Here is a 23,555-nt window from a genome sequence, read left to right on the forward strand (position 1 = left end):
TGTGTTCTTGGAAATTATAAAAAGAACTTCTGCTAGAAGCTGGGAACTCAGCAGTAGAGGAGAAGATGGATTTGGATGTATCCAGAAACTGGATCAGGCTGAACTTCCATTTGGCTCATTACCTTTTCCTGGTGGGGAAGGGCTGGCTGCTGGGGTGAGGCACAAGCAGGTGCCACCTTTGGCTTTGGCAGTGAGAGATGGAGAATGCCCGTGGCAGTTGTTATTTGGCATTTGTATGCAATGGGAAGAACCTACAGGAATGCAAGGAGTCCAGTTCTGGCAATTATGGCCCTCAGGGTTATTCTATGTGATTAATCTGCTGAAGTTGCCTTAAAGGAGGCAGTATGATAATGCTATGGATGTGAATGTAAACAAAATCCCAGTAAACAAAATCCCAGATTCTTGAGGTGTTAGCAGCAGAGAGGAGAGATACCTGTGCCATTGTAGAAGGATCTGGTGAGAAAACATCTGGAGTATTTTGTGTTCAACCGTGCCCAAGAAAGATACGCTAACATTAGGAGGGAGAGAAAAAAAAAAGTGTTGCCAAAGTGAATGGGTAATTATGTTCAGCTTATGTTCCAAAAGGAGACTTACTTGGTTTGGTAAATGAAGACAGAATGCAAGCCTGATGCAAGTATATTAGTGTGGTGGACACACCAAGGAGCAAACTGCTGAAACTAATGTAGAAACTTAGTACAAGAGAAGAAATAACATCAATTTTGGAAACAAGCTTGTTGTTCCAGTGTGTTAGTGCAGGTCTAATAGCTCTTCCTGATGGAAAGGACAGCTGATTTCTGAATGTTTAAGACAGATATTGGTTACCTGAAATTATGAGATGGGATTGCCAAGGGTGGGAGCAGTCTTTTGCAGCACAGTATACCTTGATCTGTTGGCATACCTTCTTAGAAAGATGTCATCACAACAATTTTATTTAAAGCTGTTTTGTTAAAGTAATACCCAAAGAGATTACTGGAAAAATTATGCTTATTTCTGCTGCCTAGTTTCAGGTGACATTTTTAAAAAATCATTATTTCTGGTGTATGCTCACTTACCTGCTGATGGAGAATTGCAGGTTGGATCGATTTGGGACTAGCATTAATAATCTTATTACTTGTGAAAACTACAACTACTTTAAATCTTGGTTTAACTCCGGAACTGGGAAAAAAAAATAAAAGAAAAAAAAGAAAAAAAGATAAAAATTCAGTGTCACTACAACGCTACAATGACAGCGTTGTATGATGCGATATGATGCTGACAGCACGTCTGCCCGCTGGCCGCCCTTCTCCATCGTTCTTCTGGCGAGACGTGCCGCAGGGGCAGGAGAAGCAGCGGTCCCTGGCACAGCACGTCCCGCAGGATCGGGATCGGGGCCGGGATCGGGGCCGTGCTGCCGCCCCGCGGCCGCGCCGGGGCTGCCGACACCCTCCTGCCCCGGGCCTTCCTTTTCCCTTGGATTTCTGTTCCGGCCCGCTGGGCTGAGCTGCGCCGCGGTGCGCGGTCTGCCCGCCGGGCTCGGGACTCCCGGGGCTGCCCGTGCCCCAGCGTGCTGCAGCCAGCCGCCCTCCTGCCCCTGCTCCTGCTCCTGCCCTTCAAGTCCTTTCAAGTCCTGCCCTAACGCGGTTTCACTCAGGACAAAAAACAAAACCCAACCGCAACAAGATATACCAATTGTTCTGTGATGTGCAGAAAATTTTTTCTACTAGGAAAGCCAGTCCATTGCAGAGCAAGAGGAGTATGTAACAGACAGCAAACACCTTTCATTTCTTTGTCCTGTTTTTTTTTGGTTTTTGGTTTTTTTTTTTTTTTTTAATGGTTACATTTGGATTCCATTTTATCGCTCCTGGAATCTTGAAAACTGCACAGGGTGTCTTTTGCCGTTTCCTTTTTACACCAGACCACTACATTTTTTACGCCAGCTTTTTGCTTAAACACAACTCTGAGCTTCGTTTCCTTTGCAAAAAGCTGAGTTAGGGGTAATAAACAACACAAGAGTTCGCTTGGAAGCAAGAAATAAAAGTAGTGGGAAGACAAACTACTCCCTCACAAGTCATCGTGGGCAAACGGCAACTGGGAGGGGTGTAATCGCTACCTTTTTGTTTTTCCACTGCGAGGTTATTTGTGTCTCCAGCTGCCTCTCAACCCGCCTTCGTCTAGGATGCTTTTGTCCAGCCAGCTGGGATTCCTTAACTTGCTCCTGGTAGTGTTTAGAAGCTGAGCTAAGAGTCCTAAAGTAGCTCCCTACTCAGCCTCCTCCGTTAAACCAGCGCAGCTGCTTTTCAGGCACCCTGAATGCTGGGAGGGGAAGCGATTTCCTTCAGAACTGAGAGAGGAGGAGCGTGAGCCCTGATCCTTCAAAGGGAAAATGTAACTTCACCCCCAAAAGCTGAACGGCATTGTGGCAGTATTAACCAGGAACTCTGGGCCATTAGGGGCAGAGGCAGGGTGTAGCCTGGTCACTGATGTAGCATTGGTGTGCTGCTGAAGTTACCGTAGTCTAAGAAGACTGGGTGTCTTTGGAGCTCCTTCAGGGCTTTTAGTGGAGTCCTTAAATAAATATGACCTTTTAAAAGTATTTTAATTGTTTGTGAAGCTGGCCAGTGAATGAGAGGCAGACATAGTTTGTAGTTGTGGAAAGTAGGTATTGCTGAGCAGGAAGGCTTTAATGAAAAGAGGGGAGAGAATCTTGATTTTACTCCATCAAAGACTGTGTGTGACTGTTTCCCTGTTCCTTTTTGGTGGTGGTAGTCTCAGATGTTTATTCCTGACAGGTAGAGTGCAAGTGTAGCATCTTCAAAATATGCTTTGGATGCTCTGGTCTTCAGCTAGGACTTAATGTAGCATTAAGTTGTGATACAGCCACCTTTGTGAGGCTGTTCCTGCATTCATGCCTTTGGTTGGCGAGGAAGTGTGTCAGTTGTGTAATTCTTATGAGCCTGTATGGTTTTCACTTCTAGGGAAAGAAAATACCCCAGGAATTTGGTGATGGGGAAATTCCAAAATTTGATGGAGCAGGTTACGACAAAGACCTGATCGAAGCTCTTGAAAGGGACATTGTATCAAGGAATCCAAGCATTCATTGGTATGAGAATTTTCTCAAATCAAGTGTTTTTGCTAGCATGGAAAAGGAGAGAAATTACCCATCTTTGAACTCCTAAAATAGGGAGACAACATAATCTTCTACAGATAGGCAAAAATGAGATCTTTTGCTTTAACAGTTTATTAATTTGATTAAAGTTAAGCTTTTATTGCTAATTGATATGTGCAGTACATCCATTACAGGTACTGCTGAAATGAACATATGCTCCAGAGATCTTTAAAGATACCGCTTTGGTGTTCACATTGTCCAAAACAATTTTTAATTAAGCAGCTCTGGGTAACTTGAGTTGAAAATAATTTTTTCCCTGTCTTCCAAAAGTGGATTCAATTTTAAGTCACAATATGATAGGAATGCTCTCATGAGGCATATGCTTGCATGCTGAAAGAAATGGTACTAAGTGAAAAGCTTTTCAACTTCTCTTGTATAAAAATAGAAGAAATACAGTTGTATGAGAATCTTATACAAGCTTCTTCATCTTGCACAGGGATGACATAGCAGATTTGGAAGAAGCCAAGAAATTATTAAGAGAAGCTGTTGTTCTTCCAATGTGGATGCCTGATTTTTTTAAAGGGATCAGAAGACCTTGGAAGGTGAGAATTTATATGGTGTTTTAGTAAATGGCAAGCTTTATCTGTGTGTGTCTCCTGCTGTAACGTGTGGATGCCTGTAGGAAAGGCTAAAAAGGTAAATGGGAAAGATCATTAATTTGTTTATTAAATCCTGTCATAATGATTCATGTAAAAGGCACTGAAAGAAACAGCTGGAAGTGTATCTGGCCCTTAGAGTAAACAGTATTTTCTGTTTATTTACTCACTTATAGCTTGTTGCTATTGTAATACTTTCTATAGGCCAGCCTGTAGATGTGAGTACAGTGATTATATCGACTGAAGCAGAAATACTTAATAGACAGCTCTACATAGGCTTATGGTGTCCAGTTGTCATCACTTCCCAGAAAAAAGCAGTCCTTGGACTGTTTTTTTCCAAATGTTTCAACTATCTCTCACTCAGACTTCAAACTGCAGCCTGCATTGTACAAGGAAGCAAGGAAATAGGGGGCCAGTCTGGTGACTTAGCTTTGCAGTTACATTTGCAGCTGGGCATAGTTGCAGCTGGAGTGAGAAATTCAGAGTAGAAGGAGTTGCAAGCAAGGCAACAGGAAGGATACAGGACTGAGCTAGGCTGATCGACCAGAGGTGAGCCCAATCTCGGTCTTGTTTAGAGCTAAGAAGGAAGATGAGCGTGGAGTTTGGCGAGCATTTCTGTAAACAGCAAACAAAATTATCTTTCTTCTGATGTGTGTTGGACTGACACTTGTTTGGGGAATAACTAGTCACAACACAAAGTCCTTTAAGTTACTGAGAAGCATTACTGGGGAAAAGAGACAATTGCAAATTGTCTGTTATTCTGAGTGTGGAAGGCAGTGGCATGTGTAGGGGAATGCTGTGTATGTGAGTAGTTTCCTGTTTAGTATGCTGGTTCAGCAGCATGTATTGGATTTTGCTCTACTACCACTTGTATTGTCTTTTCCTGATTGGTCCTTGTGCTTCCCTAGCTTAAACTTAGGTCAGACCCAGCAGGAGCTGGGAGATTGCTGCTTGAGGAATTCACAGAGGCTTTAGTGAGTTGCAGGAACAGAGCCCAAACACGTAGTCAGTGCAAACCTAGCACCAGGCTATCAGACCTGTGGAGTTGAAGTGCTTGTGGTTAGTGCCGCGGCGACGGAAAGCCCGGAGCACCGCGGCTTCTCTAGAGACAGCCTTGAGAAAGGCTGGGTTGAAGCGCGTGAGCAGCTTCGAGCAGTCGAGTGATTCCAGCTCAGCTCAGCAATAGTCAAGTGATTTCAGCTCAGCTCAGCAGCGGCGGCGGGCAGGCAACACAGGAAGCAGGGACGAGATAGCTGGTCCAGCGTTCCACCGAGGAACAAGCCTTTATTCAGGCAGAGCTTCGGCGAAGGGTGCCGGCAACAGCGAATCCACCAAACAGGGGAAAACCCGGGATATTTATGGGGAAGGAGAGGGGCGGGGGGAAGCCCGAGATGCCTGTATCGGGGTGGGACAGGAGGGGGGAACACCAATGAAACACAACAGTTTAACATATCTAACTCAAAGACTCCTGGGAGCGATACATTGTCTCTCTCTGACTACAAGGTGTTTTGCCTCCAGGAGAGATCCAGGATCTCGGGCTTGGCGGGCTCCTCTGTACCCACAGTTAGTGCCAGTGATCTTGTGGTTAACCTTAGGGTTAACTGAGCAGTCGTCTTAGACAGAACCTAGGTGTTGTGGGTTGCATGTGCAGGCTGAGATTTTATTTTGAACAGCTGAATCTCTTTCTTCTCTTCTTGGCTTAGGGGAAGTTGATCCATACTCTTATTACAGACTATGGGGGCCCCATCTGTCTAGCATTCAAAATCTTCTAATGGAGTAAAGATCTGCTCTGCTTTTTTTTCACCTCTTAGCATGCATAGAGGATGTAGTGGCCATCTGTGTTTAAGGCAGGTATTTCAGCAGACTGCAAGAAATGTGAAAAATGCCGCTGGCCTTGTCTCCAAGTGTTGTGGCAGTGGATGAAGAAGCAACAGCTTGGTCATTTAAAGAGTTACAATCTCCATCTCTTTGCATGAGACTACCTTTTCCTACTGAGCAGTGTCAACTCTGAAAACCAGGTGGTTGTAGACATAGAAAAGATTCTAAGATTATTTCCTCTCTTCAGTCTGAAATGCAAATTGATTTCTGACAAGGCTATGAAGAGTCTTCATTGTTAGCCTTTTCCCTGGTGACTTGTGAAGCTGTAACTCTCATGAATTTATTTTTCACACAGAACAGCATGTATTTTCCCTACTGTTGACCTCTGACTGTGCTATAAGGATGAGAAGTATTGAAGGGAAGGCTGTTTCTTGCAGTAATCAGTGTAGCAGCAGGCATTTGTTGAGCCTAGGAATTCAAGACAATAATTCAGGGAAAAAGGCAGCTGAAGCTGGTTTTGGATGTTCAGACTCCCCTGAGAACAATTCCCAAGACAGCCCTCACAGTTTGTGCCTGTATTCAGAGAACTGTGCCTTGTCTAAAGGAGCCAGCTGTCTTCCCTGATTCAACACAGGTGCTGTGTAGTTGCAGCCATGGGTTTCTGAGTGTCCATGGGTTTTTCTCTTTCTGTTTCTCTGAACTGTTTTCTGCCAAGAAAGCCTGGTTGCTCACTGTGATTCCCACTGCTCTGCTAGTGATTGTTACAACAACAAGAAGTAACCCTGCAGTGATTTCATCAAAACACTTACTCCCTGCAGTGCATTTCAGCTTCTTATTGGAATACTTTGGATTAATAGAGCCTTAGAGGAAGAATAAAGAAGTCTTTGTGTTTGTCAAGGATTTTAAATAGTAAGTGGCAGCCTCCTAGTTTGCAGAAAGAGCAACTTGATCCTATGTGTTTCTCTTTGCAGCCATGCACATCTTGTTTTGCTTCCAACTCAAGTTTTTTTTGTTGTTGTTGTTGTTGTTTTATTTTTTAACTGATATTTCTATTGTCTCTGTCCTGAGAGAGCTTGATTTTCCCCTCACTTTGCACCTGGTGTGGCTGCTTTGCACCTGTGTTATGCACATGGATAATGGCACCAGTTTCACGTGCAAGGTAACGCTTCCTGTAATACTTAGCAGGAGGTGCAAAGCGACGGACGGGCATCAATTTTGGCAGTGTACAGCATGTGTACCTGAAGCCAGGATTAGACCTTCCAGAATAATGGAGACTTGAACCAATATCCCAAAAATGTCATTACTTCCCTCTATCACCAGCTCCTGCACTAAACACAGTTTATCAAACACATGCTTTGAATGAGATTTGAATTGAAGTGAAGCTTTTTAAAAAATATTAAATGAACACATTTGAAGCTCAGACAGAACAGTAAGTCATCTCTGACCTGCAAATTACAGGCTGAGTAATTTTCACAGTCACTCCAGAGCTGTATATGCAATATTGTTGTAATATCAGTATAACTGTGCAGCATCTCAGACTGGAATGTCTGAGTGTTCACGGGGAAAAAGTAGAGTCCATTTACGTTTTATGCTTGCTGCTCTGGAGCATAGGAAACCTTGGGCAGCCTAAGGAGTGACTTTGGACTGTTAGCTGTAGAGATGGTGTGTGAACATTTCTGACTTAATTTACCGATGAATGTATGTTGAACTTGCATTAGCTAAGTATTAAATGGCAATAAAGGTATTAAGAGTTAATGGAAAATGGAGTACAGAGAGACTATTGCTTTTGAATGGTACATTTTTGAATAATTGCATTCCCGGTTGATTTGTTTTTATAGATCTCTTCCATGTCATTCTTCGTGCTTTTTGAAGTAAATTTTTGTGAGGAACAGATGAAATCTAATTTGCTATATGGCTTGCATTTAACTGTTATTTTATTGCTATGGCATTTTATGTAAGTTATTAATTGCAAAGCACATTATGATGTGCAATTCTAACTCTAGCTAATTTGATTAGCCCTGCAATACAGTACAATTTTAGGAAACTCTTGTTAGCATGTAATAAGATCTTGCAGTTGGGAGGGGAAAAAAACCCAAGATGCTTGACCACTACATTTTCACTGATTTACTTAAAATCACAGGGTCCTATACTAGTACTCTGCAGAACATGGAACAGTGTTTTGTCCTTCTCCAGCACTGCTGCTTAAAGCGTTGGAAAGACTACCCATAAAGATGGCTGTATTTAGTATTATTATCAAGAGTGATTAACCTATCTTAGTGATACAATCTTAACATGGGTTCTGAGAGCACTGTGTGTAAAGCCAAAAACCTGTTTATGTAATGATGGGTAAATGTGCTGAGCTGCAGACACCTGTGCTTCTTTCTTTTAGAGCCCACAGACGGGAAGATAGTCTGATGATGTGGATACCAAACAGGGACTTAAAATTATTTCTAGTTTAAAGCTTTCTGAATAATCACTGAAGTTCAAATTAGGCTTTTGTGGGACTAAGCAGCAGTCCACATGAACCACAGTTGCTTATCTGTAAAACAGGAATAGCAGTGCAGTCCAGTCATCCAACAGCATGATGAGGATGGTGTTTCATCCAGGAATTTTTGTGATGCAGTAGTGTGGTCATAGGAACATTGAGACTGGGAGATTAAACAAAAATCAAACTGATGTATTCAGTGAATGCTCTCATGCAAATGTAAACATCAACCAGATTCATACATATTGTCAGGATATTTTGGAAAAATGTTTTTCTGTAGAAAATTTCTCTACTGAGGGAACACAACTTACTGTGAAAGTATTTTGGTTTCTGTGAAACTTTCTTCTGAAGGGGCCTTTGTTCCAAAAAAAAGAATTTACTGTCTTCATCTGCCTGTGCAGCCCCTTGTGAGCTGAGAAAGGCCTAAATTCAAGCCTAAACTCTGTTTGATTCTGAGCAAGGCTATAAATCTCTTGTCCATTTCCTAGATGTTAGGTGCAAGCAGGTTACTGGCTTTTGTAGTTCTGACTCTAGTGGAGTGGTAAGAGGAAATGGCAGAATACTTCCACACTGTCCTCGAAAGAAGGATACTTGTCTTCTGTTTTCCACTGATGAGAATTATGTTATTAATTTAAATACAGATCTTGACTCATTTCGAGATGTTGTGCAGAGAACCAATGGCAAAGTTTTCTTACTTTGTTGTTCATTACCTTTGTTCTCACCTTTCAGGGTGTGCTGATGGTTGGTCCTCCTGGCACTGGCAAAACAATGCTAGCAAAAGCTGTTGCTACAGAATGTGGGACAACATTCTTCAACGTGTCTTCCTCTACACTGACATCTAAATACAGAGGCGAGTCTGAGAAGCTGGTTCGTCTCTTGTTTGAAATGGTATGTCCTCGATGAGGTGATCTGGGGCTCATTAAGGTGAGAAAGGACAGCACTCCTGGTTTCCTGCCCTTCCAGTAGCATGTTGGAAGCATGGAGTTCACTGAACTGACACCCCCTCAACCAATTAGAAAAAACCATAATTTCTGGGTTTCCACATATGGTATGTTATTGAGGATTAAGAAGGAAGTGGTTCATCACCCATGTTTAGGATAGCATTTTCCAGACTCAATAGAGAGTTGTCACCTCAACAGAAACTCAGTATTTGTTTGGTTAGGGGGTAGCAATCCCATATGAAGTAGAATTGAAATTGGAAGGGATTTGGAACAGTTTTTCTAGAAGCAATACATACTTTAGTGCTGGTTTTGTTCTGAATGATGGTCACAAGCCTCTCAGAGAAGCTGTAGGTGCAGTCTGTCATGCAAGGTGTGTGAAGGACATGTCCATGTGGACTATACCTGTGGGACCCTCACTGCACTCTCGCTTATGCTTAACCCTCACCAGCCCAAAACATGGACATGAAAACTGCCTGTGTTGTGTCAACAAAACTATCCTGTTGTGGTAGTGTTTCTTTTCCCCTTTTCAATGTCATTTGCTGGGGAAAGCCAACCAACACTCACCCAAGGAGTACAATTTAAAGTGTATAAACCTCAGCATATGACAGTTTGTAAATCAAGGTCTTGAATTCCTCTCTTGTGACAGTCAGGGAAGATATGTATGCAGTATGTCTAGAAGGGCTGGGTTGTGGTCTGATGAGGGCCTGTGCTTGCTGAGCAGCCTTAATAGTGATGTTTTCATTTGAATAAAGGCACGGTTTTATGCACCAACAACCATCTTCATTGACGAGATAGATTCCATCTGCAGCCGCAGAGGCACGTCTGATGAACACGAGGCCAGTCGCAGAGTCAAGTCAGAGCTGCTTGTGCAAATGGATGGTAACAAATGCTTAGATCTGGCTTTGGGGCTGGGATTCTGTTTCTTTACAGGTGGGAATGTAAGAACTTGAGCCATCTGGAAAACCTGGCTTTAGAGATAAGAGAAAAATGAGGCAGAACTTGAGATGAGTGTATTTTTGGAGTGTTGAACAACAGATAACTGAAAAGGATGTTCTACTTTATTTTTTCTAAAATGGCTATTTTTAGGGGGACTTGAAAGGTCATATTAAATAGACACAGACTCCAGGAGAAGCAGATAATGGACATTTGTGCAGTTTAATGCAGGTATTTAATTTGTATTCAGTTTAAACAAAATTCTGCCCTTTGCTAGAGTCTCCAACTGTGGAACCCCATTGTGAGATCTGCTTTTGCTCTGGTCTATGATGGCAGCTAATATTACCCTTTTAAGTCAGACGTAGTACCTGTTTTGTGCAGGTGCACACAACAAGCATGACCATCTGAGGAATATTGTATGGTGTAGAGGTTTGATAGCCACCTTTATATTGCAGCTGTCATAAACTGCTGCATAAACTACTGTATATAAACTACTATTTAAAATGTTCTCAAATTTGCAGGTTCATTGTGGTAAGCTCAGGATAGGAAAGCTTTTGATCTCTTTGCAGTCCTCACTTGGTAAGCTGAGTGACTCCTATTTCTTCTATGACCAGACTCGACAGAGATAGCACTGTCAGTGGGACTAGTAGGGCTACACTTACATATGGCTCTTTTATTAGCACTGCCAAAGAAAGCTCTCTCCTGACTCAGCAAAATAATGAACTGTCTCTCCTTCATTGATAATGATGGTCTTGTGACACCTAGCTATGGAAAGTTTGGAAAGGGATACAGGACTATAGAGATCTATTACTTAGCTTTGTCCAGGCTATGTTTGTTTGTGCAGTGTTTCTCAGCAAGCATCTCAATTAATAAGAGCTCTGGATTAAAATGGCTCTGAACTGTTGTGCTTGCAGGGGTAGGTGGTGCACTGGAAAATGATGACCCTTCCAAGATGGTTATGGTATTATCTGCTACAAATTTTCCCTGGGACATTGACGAAGCTCTCCGACGGAGACTGGAGAAGAGGATTTATATACCTTTGCCCACAGGTATGTTTGATAAGGCCATTTTCCTTTCCTCTCTTTACAAGATGAGTTTAGGATTACTGCAGGACTGTTGTGAGAAACCCTGATGGTTTTTGATGAGCAGTGTAATTCAGGGGTTAATCATTTGTCTGGATCGCTTTATTTTTAAAGAGAGTGAGAAAAAGAAAAATACTGCTTGCTTGGGGGCTGAAAAACAAAGAGCTGTGGCGTTTCATTTCAAGCTATTGATGGGTTCTTATATTTTGAAAGAGAGTTAGTTTTAATGAGCCTGGAATTATTTTAAATGTTTAACAGTCAGTCCTTGAGTGATCATCAAAGGCAGCCTTTGGACATGTTCACAAATATTGCAAATGCACTCCATGCCCTTGCAGACAAATGGAAAGAAGTGGATCCATGAATTTTCACTTACAGGCTTAGTTCATTGCAAATCACTGCTTGCTTGCCTTTATTACTGTGCTTCCAGTCACTCAGAATGCAGCAGGCTGATTGCTTTCCTGCCCTAAGACATCTCAGCTTGTATTGTCTTTTCTAGCTGTCATTCACCTGTCCTATTAATTTTGAGATTCCTATCACTTGAAGTTTGCATAGCTCTGTCTCTTCTTGGTACAGGGGATGCCTCATCTCCCTGCATGAGCACTCAAGATAACAAGATGCATGTCCGTGGTGACAGTGGTTGTGATTGAGTTTAGCAGGTCTAAGGACACTTAATAGTTCTACAGCTTGTCTTTGCAGCTTACAGGCAGTAGCAGCTCCTAATAGGATGCCTGTCTTTATGACCAATTAGTTTAAAATCTTATCAGCTCTTCCTCTTGTTTCTAATTAAACCAGATTGTTTTTTAACACAGTGTATTACACCCTGGACAACATAGAAGTTGTGATCTGGTTTTATTTCCAGTCTTAGTTTCTGTTGTATCTATTCCACAAGTAAGAATGTTGTGCTGCTCTGGGCAAGTCTGAGTGATGCTTTTATAACTGTGATGTGTGATTTGATGTAGTCAGGCATTTGAACTGAAAAAGTGGTATGGTAGCATATATACACCTGTATATTGTGGAATTTGATGCAAGCATATATTCTGTAGTGTTTAATTTTCAAAATGCTGCACGGACTTGCTTAGCCCCACAGCAACAATTAGAAGAATGTTCCCTGATGCAGGATACTCACTGCAGGTATGCTGTGTGTACATTGTGCTCTCTAAATAATAAATCCCCGTTTTATAGCTAGTGCCAGTTGTGTGTGATGGATAACTGTGCTCTTGACAGTTCTGCAAAGCACACAAAACCAGGAGCTCTAGACAAGCTTTCTATTTTCTTTTGTATTTCTCCTTCCTCAAAAGTTAAAAAAAAAAAAGAATTAAGGACATCAATGAATAAAACATAATGTGTTTTATTGGACATTTCTTGAAGACTTTTAGCCTTTCCTACTTCATCTGTTGTGGTTGTCCTTTTTTATAGGTCATAAAAATTGATCACTTGGGGAACAAAAATGCTGAGCTGGTGTATTTTTCCTGCACAGTGAAAGCCAGGAAACCAGTCATCCTCTTCTTTCCCACCGTTGTGCAGAATAACATGGAGACCTAAGCTGTCAAATGTGAATTCCCTCTTACAAGCTTAGGCTGCTTAACATATGTACCCAAATGCACAGATGCACATGCCCTCTGCAAGAGAAATGGTTAATTGGCTGCGTAAGTGCTCATTTACACAGCTGCTTATCACTGTGCACATGCTGCATCTGGGTGGGAAAGTGGGATACCAGGACATTAGTATTGAAAATATATTAATATATGTTTATTGTATTAATGTGTCTGTTTTCTATCAGGCTTCAGCTGATTTCTTGAGTCCCAACTGAGTAAAGTGCTTAAACATATGCTTAAAGTTCAGCCTGTTGTTAAGGGGTTTGTGCCATCTGAAGCTCTTTTAATAGAATCCTTATTGTAGTTCTAATGACACTCTATGAATAATATGCAGTCAAACCCTTGAATAGGGAGTGGATCCAAAGGGATGTGAGAAGAAACAGACATTTATGGGATTGTGCCTTTGTGCCATTGGGTAATATGTGACCAAATGCTTTATCACCTGAGACATAACAGACGTTTTTAATGACAGATCACTTTGACAAATATCTCTCAACCATGCTGTTTTAATATACTGCATTTAACCAAATACTTTACTGTATTTGATTGCACACTTCACTACGACTTTTTCTCTCTCTTTTCTTATATTGAACTCTTTTGATCATACTTTTCACTGAAAAATCTAAGTTGTGTTTACATCTTTTTTTAATGTAACTCTTGCCAGTCTTCAAACAAATATTTTTACATTCTAGCAAAAGGCAGAGCAGAACTACTTAAGATTAATCTTCGGGAAGTAGAACTAGATCCTGATATCAGCCTTGAAGAAATTGCTGAGAAGATTGAAGGCTATTCTGGTGCTGACATCACTAATGTTTGCAGGTATTTCATTGCCCTTAATTTGCAAATAGAGCTTTGTGGAAAGTCATCATTTGCATTATATGATAAAAAGCAATACCCACTACAGCTGAAGCCATGCTCACAGTGTCTGTGTTTGAGGCCCAAATGTATTTACTGTATTCACATATTACTGTCATGTGGAGTGGTCCAAAGACCATGAAGGCTTTCTGTAAGATGTGGTTTTCCTGGATCTGAAGTGAAAAAAAATTATCTGAGCAAATCTTGTGTTACAATTGTGTTACAATTGGCTGCATTTACTGGAGCTGTCTGCATTTGTTAATGCAGTGCAAAGCAGATTGGTTTGGGGTTTTTAAGTCTTATTAGTTTAAGAGCTAGAATTCTGTAATCCAAAAAATTCCTCTCACAGAATACTTCTTTGGGAATTCTGTATGTTGGATATTTGCACAGCCTCCAGTGCAGCAGAGTCTTGGTGTCTGCCTGAATCTTCTAGGTGCAAGGGAGATATAGATTATAATATCAGTATTTAATTTATTTGCATCCTGTTCCCAAAATTTGTTTCATTTTTTACAAATCAGTCTTTTCTGGTGAAGGATAGGTATTTGAAGAAACTTTTCTGAAGGAAGTCTGTGTCCCTTAAGAATCTTGTCAAGAGAAACTGATCCTGTAAGAACATGGCTTGGGAATCTTTTTTCTTTTTCCCCTGCTGCCTTTCTGAAAATGTGAAATCACTCCATGTATTTGAAAACTCAGTGTGTGTCACGTAGTAGCAAAATTACCTGCTCTCCCTAAGGCTTGTGTTATCCCTTGCTGGGAAAAACCTGGGGAAAGAGAAATGTAATTCCAGACTGCCTGTGGGCCACGGTGTGAGAAAATGGGCAGTGTTCTTCAAGCTGATGGGCCAGGCTGACAGGATCTGAGCTGGGCAGGAGTCACAGAGCAGACAGAGCATGAGGAGCCACAGGCACTGATGGCCTCAGCACTGCAGGGCCATGTGATGCTGCCTCTCATGCCTCCTGCTCTGCCCTTCACACATCCAGGTGCTATGGACAATCCGGCAGCCAAGCTGGGTTGCACTCTTAACCCTTGCTGACTGTCCTTTGGGGCTATGCTGCAGGGAGAAAGTTGAAGTCTAAAACGAATGCAGTATAAAATACAGACTACTTTTAAAAAAAAAGTCTTTGAGTTTGTCTCCCACCCTGCCCTTTTCTTGTCCAAAGTTGTAAAATTTCATCTCCATGAATCACTGTAAAAGGTTTTCAGTTTTATAGTTTTAATTATCTCTGCACATTTACCATATGCTTAAATGGGTTTTGGTGCCAATGCATTCTTTATGTTGAATTAACGTAGTGATCTGGGAACATGGAAGCTACGAAAGATGTGAACTGCATCTTCTATGCTAAATAAATGCTCTCTTAAGTGTTCCTGCCAGTGGTTTCTAGCAAGAGTATACAATCAAAATTCATAGGCTTACAGCACATTCTGCTAGCAATTAGCTCCCATGCATTGTCCTGTGTTTCCAGGGATGCATCTTTAATGGCAATGAGAAGACGTATTAATGGCTTAACTCCAGAAGAGATTCGTGCACTTTCTAAAGAAGAGCTTCAGATGCCGGTTACCAAGGGGGACTTTGAGCTGGCTCTGAAGAAAATCTCCAAATCTGTTTCTGCTGCAGACCTGGAGAAGTACGAAAAATGGATGGCGGAGTTTGGATCTGCTTAATCTCAGTGACAGCTTTCCTTTGCTGGAGTTTTATGGTTTTTGTTGTTCTCACTTTCAAAATGAGTTAGAAATCTTTTTAAAGGTTTAATAAAAGGTCTGCCTCTGCCCTCATCCCACCCATTTCTGGTGACAGGATCTTTTAAGCTATTTGCCTTTAAAGGGAATGAACAGAATAATGAGCTGATATTGTAAAAGGTATTTTATCTCTGAAGTAGAAAAGTAAGACAAACGGTAAGGGAAAAATCATACTTCTGAGGGTAGTCTTTTTGTTTTTCAAATGAAGAGCAGTGTTACTTAACTTCCTCCTAGTCATTTTTTATGACTGGATTCAATAAATCAGCTGGGGCATGTGACTCCAGAAGAACAGACAAGGGCTTGCTGTACCCCCTGCTCTTAAGTGCTGCTTCTGCCTCCCTTGAATGTGGCATCCAAGTTATTATTCTTTCTCTCTGTGCTCAGATATTCAGAGCAAAACCTGTGGATTAATTGGCATTACAGAGAGGAAATGAGAATCAGTTTTCCATCAAGACATGGGCCTGACTCTCCTCTCGTGTACTTCTATTTGGAATTAATGTCACTTTAGACTGTTACCAGTGTTACCTGCAATGACTTCTGATGGAAATGAGAGCGAAAGAAAAAGGCATGGATTGTTCTCAGTCTGGTTTATGCTTGTTCTCTGAACATAGTTTGAACCTGTTTGACCAGTAGGCACTTTGACTTAGGTTATGACTTGCACTTTTATGCTTATATACTCTCTTGTGCTTTGTCTGTGCTATCTAAATGTAATTGTTATTACTATTATTATTATTTTAGTACTAAGAGTTTAATACAGTAAAGACACTAATATCAAGGCTGTATTTAAAACATAAGACTGTCCTTAAAACAACTGGCTGTGAACTTCCACTTCTGATTAGATATGAACATTTTCCTAGCATTACTAGGCAATGAGACTTGTACCTGTTTATGTTGTAGAACTGTTCATGCTTAATTTTATTTTTTTTGGTGAAGATTTCTTAAAAATGTATAAATATTACTGCTTTAGTAATATTTAGAAAATAATCTGTATGATCTCATTTATGTTCTTAACTGTTTCTTCCCTTCCCTCATACAAGTGCAGTGATGAGAAGGGTTCTAAAGTCTAGCATGAGAAATCCTCTCTAGAGTATACCTGTCACACTGACTATATGAGCTTTTCACAGACTCAGCCTGTGAGCCTGGCACATGGAGGTTTCCTGCAGTAGGAATGTGGAGGAGTGGTCAAACAACCAGATTTACAGAGAAATATGCAAGCTCTCAAGTTTTTTGTGATGTTGTGAGCTAGGCCTTAAGTATCTTGGTTGATGTGAATTGCCCTGCAGCTTTGCAGGTATTCAACCCATCAGCTCTCTGCTGAGGCTCCTGGTGGCACAGACAGATGTAGTGAACTGGAGTAAGAAACACACAGCACCTCTTATTGAATGGGAATATAAATATATCCTTATTTGTTCCTTTTTGTTACTTCACAGAAGTTCCCAATAATGTCAGTAATTCAGAACACTGGTCTCTTGGGCCATGACATGTTAACCACTAAGGCAAAAACCTTATATCACATACTCAGTTTGCTCAGGGAAGTGGTAAAAATCACCATCCCTGGAAGTGTTTAAAAATGTGTAGATATGGCACTCGGGGACATGGCTTAGTATTGAACATGTCAGTGCTGGCTTAATGGTCAGATATGATGATCTGAGAGGTCTTTTCCAACCTTAATAGTTCTATAATTCTTCCTGGGGAATAACTGGACCTTTTTAGAGAGAAAGCTCTGAAAATATTGCTATAGACTCATTTTTTTCCATATGAAGCTGTAGGCTGCTACAGTTGTTCTTTGTTTGTTTGTTTGACTGCAGTAGAAATTAGTAAAGCTACACGAATCTTTTGTGACCAATGCCAGATTAGCACTATGGGATCTCTCACTAAAGAGGCCATTGCTGCCCAAGGAGCTTAATCTACACAACCAAGATGTAGAAGGGAGTTGACATGAATGCCAGTAACAGCTCTACTCAGCTGTCCAAGAGAGGTGCTGAGATTCAGCAGTTGCTGCTTAGTAGGGTCTATGTACCAGTTTGCTCAGTTTCACATTGCAAGCAGCAGTGACCTTCCTGCTGATGAAAGCACAGCACTTGGTGTAAATGTCAGTCATTAGCTCTTTGATGAACCTTCTACCTTAAGGCATTAAACTTCCCTCTTGGCTATTAAGCAGAATTCACTGTACTGGGCATTCCCTTTAGTAGGAATTATTCAGGTGCTGCAGTCTTTTTCTCTAAAGGTCATGGTTTCTACCCCAGAAATGTTTTTACTGTACAAGTCCATTCATCCTTTACAGCTGCAGAACAGAAAAGTGGAAGTTTTCAGGCAGTAGATGTTTCTGATGGTTGTGCCCAGCATTATTGCTGTGACTTGGGGCCTACTAGATTGGGCACCCCAGAAGACCAAGACCATCCCTTCCCTGCTGAGACATTTCAGGAAAGGGAGCTGTCCTTGCTTGCTGACCCTTTCATCTTTACCAAGTCATGCTGGCACACCCACCTGGTGTGCTTGGAGACTGGGTTATTAACTCCAGGGGAGCCAGCATTGGATGCAACAAGGAGCAACCCAGGAAGGAAGGGCAGCCAACAGTGGCAGCAGCTCAAGGCCCAAAGGATGAGTTTATGGCTCAAAGTAAGACCAGTTCATGTCCCACTGGTGGAAAGCCTTTTGTAAGCATATTGGATTTCTTGGAGAGCAATGTACGAGCATGTCACAGCCTGCTGTGACACTGTTCAATCTGTGCCTGTTGGGGTATGGAGATCGTCCACACACGTGGGGATACGCACACACAATAGGTGGTGCTTCAATAGTTGTACCTAGATTACATAAAAAACATGTTTTAGAGCTGTGTTTACATGTTTTCTAAACATCTGTGAAGGCCCTCTTGGGTGGCACTGTTAATTTTTGTACAGTACGTGATCTGGTTGTATGAAGTAATAAATGTGTCCTAGAATCTGTCTGTCTCGCTGGAGTGGGGCTGTGAGTGCTTTGCTGCTAACTGCTTCCAAAGGCTGCCATACAATGTGGATCTCTTCAGTATGTCATGGTGCTCTTTCACCAATGTCCTGAATGGAGAGCAGTTAAAGAAGAGTCTGGGGTTTTTGGATAAAGCTGTCAGCAATGCTTTCTCTCTAAATTGGCCTTTTGTTGCCACAAGCTATAAAATGGAGAATTCTTCAATGCCCAGCACATGGAAGGGAGGGTAGGGGAGAGCAGAGGCCCCAGCAGATGTTCAGTGTTAGCACCTGATTCAGACCTCAGAGCCAGGCAGCATTTTTTATTACTTGCCCCTGGGCTGAAAGTATAATCAGGCTCCAGAGAAGCTGTATCATCAGCTGCCTGCTAACCAGGAGATTTTCAAGAGCAAAACTTGTATTAGGAAGGAGCTTTCAAACTTGGAAAGAGACACCATGTCTCCTGAGACTGAGTTGATTATTTGAATTTTCTCACTAACTTCCTTATGAAAGAATGGAGTTTCCAGTGCTTCATAACACTTCAAACATGAAAGAGCGAACAAGGGAAATGCTGATCAGGTGATTTCAGGAGAGGTCAAATCTTTGCATAGAAAGTTCAGCTCACCCCAGTTTAAAAGAGACTGAAATAGCAAAGGTGCACTGACTTGTTCTGATCATGGGAAAGATGAAAGAGCTTGTGTGCCGTAAAGAAGTCCTCTATCAAATGAGCAAAGACTTCATGGTACAATCCAGGCATGAAGAGGTGTGTAAGCAGACAAAGAAATAGTGATTTTTTTAATTGTTTTTTTTTTTTTAATCTGTTGTGGGAATAAGCCGCCCTCAGATTGTGAATTGAGATGTTTTTTCAGAGCTGTAGTGACAGATAAGTATGTGATGAACATGCAGGTGACACTGTGCTGCCGGGGAGCAGGCAGGGAGCCTGGGAGTCTAGAGCTGTGCATGGTGTGAAGTGGGTGTCAGCAGCAGGGCAGCAGCTGAGCCCCCTCTGTGTGAGCTGTCCACCAGGCAGCACTGTGGTGCAGAGTGGAGCCAAAATGGACAAGAGTAGGCTCAGTAGTGCTCTGATGGAATAAAGCAGACTGCTGTTGATAGCAAAGGTAGGGCGATGGTGCAGTTCAGAGAATGTCTCATGCGGCCATTTCCCTGTGCGTGTTAAGGGTTTCACTAGAGCACTCTATGAAAGCTTGGCTGTCACTGTGAATGCCTCAGTCACCTGTGTTCAGAGCCCAGCTGCCACACATCACAGCTAACAGAGCTGCAGCGGGAAGTGGTGTTCCTGCATCCTACAGCACAGGAACATTTGATCCTCTCTGCCTTCTGATCCTGCCTGGTTTTGTGTGCTGGTTGTGACCTGTTCTTGTGACCCAGTTACTACATACATGGTGGTTCAGTACCTTTAATAGAGGAGTTTCTTTTGTGCAGTACAGAGCTATCTTTTCATCAGCTGAAGTGCCATGCTTCTACACATGTCTGCATGTAGTTGTCTTGGAAACATTCAGGCAATTTTCCTCTTCTTTAGAAGGCCTCAGCTAGCATTAAAAGCAGATGGGATGAAATGTCTTGGCTAGCCTGGTTGCCCTATGCAAGAAAACTTACCTCAGCAGCCAAGTAGGTGCCACCAGGAAAGTTCTGGCTTTGTTATGAAGTGGCAAAGTGTGGGGATGTTCCCACTCCTACTGCACAGGCAGAGTTAGGGTTGTATCATGTCCATACTCTGTTTCATGGCTTTGTGTATTTGTGATTTCTTTGCTGCAGGAGGAACATTTTTCTCAGAGTTAGGGGGAAGCCATTGGGTATTTGTTCAGTGTCTGGGTTAGGATTTTGGAGATCCCATGATCTTGTTGATACATGAAGCAACTGAACTCATTCTCAGGATGCCTATTTTTGGAGAAACTCATCATGCATCCTGCCTGACTGTCTGGCTGTACAGTAAGCAGCATAGCTTTGTGTGAACTCAAATATAATATCTAGAATATTTGTTTGACAAAGAGAGAAATTCTTACTGCCAGTTTGCCACTGTATTGTTCTCATTTGTAAGCAGCCCCTTGTATACATTGTTTAATTGAGGTAAAAGGAAATGTCTTGGAATTAAGATTTTTTTTAACTTGACTTTGGAGAGCAAGAAAGGTAGAAAAATATTTGCCTAGAGGAAGATACAAGAGTACTCAAGACATAGAGAGCTGAAATTTCTTCTTTTTGTGGCTTTCCTTTTTGTCTAGCAGCTGCACTGCTGGGCTGTGCTTTCTGTTTCCAATTTGTTTTGAAATAATTACCATTGTTTATCCATCTCTCAGCCTTTGCAGATGATTTGGTTCCAAAAAAGAGCCCTCTTTTGCTTGGCCGTTGGTGTTCTGGCACAGCATGTTGTGTGACATCTGACGGAACAGGCTGATGGCGTGAGATCTTCCTTGTGAGGGAAAGGTCACCCAAATGGTGAAGGTGTTCATCTGTGAGATGAACAGCATAGAATACCAATTGGACTGGCGGGAGCAGAAACCATAGCAACTCTGCCCAGGGTTTATAAATACAAGCAAGAAGAAAAGGGGAATACCCTCAAGGAAATGCTGACAACACCACAATATGCATATTGATAAAAGTGTGGGTCTTTGCGTCTTCACCAGTGAGGAGAACCTACATAAGAGGGTGGAAGCGGCTCAAAGGAAACCAATTGCAGGCACTGCCAACAGATTTCATCACCCAGCCTTGTTGCTTTAAAACTTGTCAATGTCCAGGGGCCAATTTGTTACTGCTGCTACAAAAGCTGCCTTTTAGATAATCAAATTGGACTTTCTAAAAGCTTGCTGCCTGTCTTGAAGTGTCTTCAAACTCTGGCATGTGGTAGGACTGGAGCTGTGTTTGGAGGGCTAGAAGAATAAGGCAATGTTAATAGTGGTGTATTTCTGTAGAGTCCTGGGGCTTTGTTGTGCTGGGTACAATTTGGGGGTGCAAGAAGAGATGCTCCAAATGCTTGTGGGGGGCTGAGATGGTAGAAGGATAGGAAGAGAGGTGCAAGGCCTTGGGATTGGTGGAGGAGACAAAACTGTCCCTTCAGCTCCCAGTTCCCAACCCTAAAGCAGACAGTAGTGTTTTTCAGTTGCTTTTGATTTGCAGCCCCCTAGAATTTTTTGTACTGAGGCTGAAGATCTCTGTGTTGTGAATTAAATAGTGCAAGTTTGTTTTTCTTAAATACCTTTTGCAGACCCTTAATAGGTGCTCCTGTGGGCTACAGATGATGCTCTGAAAAGCACTGGCCCACATCATCCTAAACTTGCCTGAATTTCTTACGGAAAAGAGTCTATAATGGATGGTGTTGATTTTATTTTCTACTTGTTAGTTTGCTCAGAAAGATGAAGCTCAGTGAATGTGAGGTGCTTCTGGGGAGTTTATTTACAGTGTGTTTTCTTCTGTGCAGATTAGCATTTCATCAGCATATGGCACAGCCATTTAAAATAAATATTTGGCTTTCCTTAAATTATGCTTGTGTAGAAAGGTCCCTGAGTATGCATATATGTCCCTCTGTTGTATCTAATTAGACATTTCTACCATGGTGCTGGGGGACCAGACTCCTTCCCTCTTGCCAAGGAGCCAAGAGCTGCTTCTCCCCTGCCTGAGCTGTGTGCCTCAGCTCTGGGGGAATGAGGCAGGCAATCGGCCCCTTCCCTGTGGGGCTGCCACCCACACACCGGTGCCACTGCCAAGTCAGCCTCCCTCCCTAGACCCTTGGCATTCAGATTTATTTAAACTGGGAACTGCCTAGCTTAAGCAAATGCTTGGCCCCACATCCAGGCTCCCCTCCTTCCCCGGCCAAGGCAGCTGTGCTTTTGCAAAACAGCCCCGAGTGAAGCCTGGGGGAGCAAACTGTGCGCAAAAGGCTGGGGAGGAACTCGGGCAGTGTTGGGGTAGGATGGGATGCTGGGCTGCAGCCCCATTGCCACCCCAGTCTGGGCAAGGGAAATCAGTGGTGAGGAGAGGGAACAGCATTCCCTCAGGCATGCAATATAGATGTGGATGGGAGAAGAATAGGAAACTTATTTTAAAACAAAGGAACAAATGACAAACTAATCAGTTTTAAGATGGACTGGAGCCTGTAACCCAGGAGGCCTTTTACATCTCTTTGGCATATCCAGATGTTTTGTTTTCTCACAGATGATTTGGAACTTGTTTCCAATCTAAGTTCTCACTCGATTTGTATCCATCTGATCTTGTGCTGATAATGCTGTCTAACAAATACTTCTCACTCCCTGATATTTACATCCCTGAATGCTTTTGTAGACTCACCATATAAAGCAACACCTTGTGCTTTGTTGTACTGTAGAAAGTCCTTCAGGCTCTTGTATAAACTGGGTCCTCCTCAGCACCCTTCCTTTCTGACTGAGCCTGTTCTTTATTTAACACAGATCATCAGGAATGTACGTGGTGGGTCCATAAGCCACACACAGCAAGTTACCCTGTAAGGCAAAGAAAAAAAGAAATTGCTGTCATGGTACATTCCTGTAATCAGTCAAATAAACCAAGTATTTTGTTTTATGACCTGCAGGAGAGCAGGAGATTTAGGTATGTTATTATTGCACAGCATACAGGCCTCATTAGATAACTGAGGTGTTCACAGGCAGTGGGATGCACAGGGAAGTGGTGGAAGTGCAGGAGCTCTGCAGACAGCAGCAATAGAAAAGATGTGGATATTCTGTTTGCAGGGGATGTAGCTGCATGCACCCACATGGTTGGAGACCACAGCATTTTTGTGGATGTTTGGATGCTGCCCAGACAAAGGGGAAGAAAATACTTGGGACCAGCTAACACACTCCGGGGATCCATGACCACCAGTAACCAGGGATGAATGTGTGTAGGAACAGGATGGACAGCAAGCACCTTCTGCAGTCTCCCTGCCCCTGCCTTTGTCTTGGAGGCTAGGCACTCACACTCAGGTCCCCACTGCCATGAGTGCCCAGTCACTCTGTGCAGGATCCTGCTGGTACAGGATTCTCCAGTGCCTGCTCCTTGTTTTTGAGCTGTCCAGATGCAAAACCAAACTGCAGCCTCCCAAAGAGCTGTAAAGCATTTGGCACCAGAAACCCTATTATGTAAAAAGTGAACCCACTTAGACTTAGTCTGTTCAAGAGACTCCCTTTGTATCTGGTGGTGGCTCTTACAGCTAAGGTGGGAATAAAACCATTGCTCTTCTGCTCCTCAGTGACGGGGCTGTTTTGTGGTTTTTCTGTTGTGTTGCTCTGCTGGGACTCTGTGAGTGTGCCAGCAGCCTGCAGTGGCTCTGTGTAGACAACACAGCTTTGCTGCCTGGTGACCCTGGCAATACAAAGGCTTTGTCTCCCATTAGAGACCCAGCAGTTCTATTTCTCAAAGACTTCTTCCAACCAGAGGTATTTTATACCATGTTTCAACTCTCG

General features: G+C 42.4%; 1 protein-coding gene across 3 annotated transcripts in view; it reads left to right on the forward strand.

Annotated features, from left to right (window-relative positions):
- The window catches only part of KATNAL1 (katanin catalytic subunit A1 like 1), a 52,676-nt gene that overhangs the window by 21,558 nt on the left and 7,563 nt on the right, over window positions 1-23,555 (forward strand). For 2 of the 3 annotated variants that reach the window (XM_005516295.3, XM_088051967.1), the window contains 7 exons: window positions 2,955-3,079; window positions 3,582-3,687; window positions 8,774-8,932; window positions 9,738-9,864; window positions 10,833-10,967; window positions 13,288-13,414; window positions 14,914-18,104. In XM_005516295.3, the coding sequence (XP_005516352.1) occupies window positions 2,955-3,079; window positions 3,582-3,687; window positions 8,774-8,932; window positions 9,738-9,864; window positions 10,833-10,967; window positions 13,288-13,414; window positions 14,914-15,112 (978 nt within the window). In that variant the 3' untranslated portion in view covers window positions 15,113-18,104. Of the gene's footprint in view, window positions 1-2,954; window positions 3,080-3,581; window positions 3,688-8,773; window positions 8,933-9,737; window positions 9,865-10,832; window positions 10,968-13,287; window positions 13,415-14,913; window positions 18,105-23,555 lie in introns of those variants that run through there. The other variant, XM_088051968.1, reaches the window with a different exon arrangement.

This window comes from Pseudopodoces humilis, chromosome 2 (genome assembly GCF_049639895.1).
Source record: "Pseudopodoces humilis isolate 2021_Gansu_Grassland_sample_001 chromosome 2, ASM4963989v1, whole genome shotgun sequence".
NCBI lineage: Eukaryota > Metazoa > Chordata > Aves > Passeriformes > Paridae > Pseudopodoces > Pseudopodoces humilis.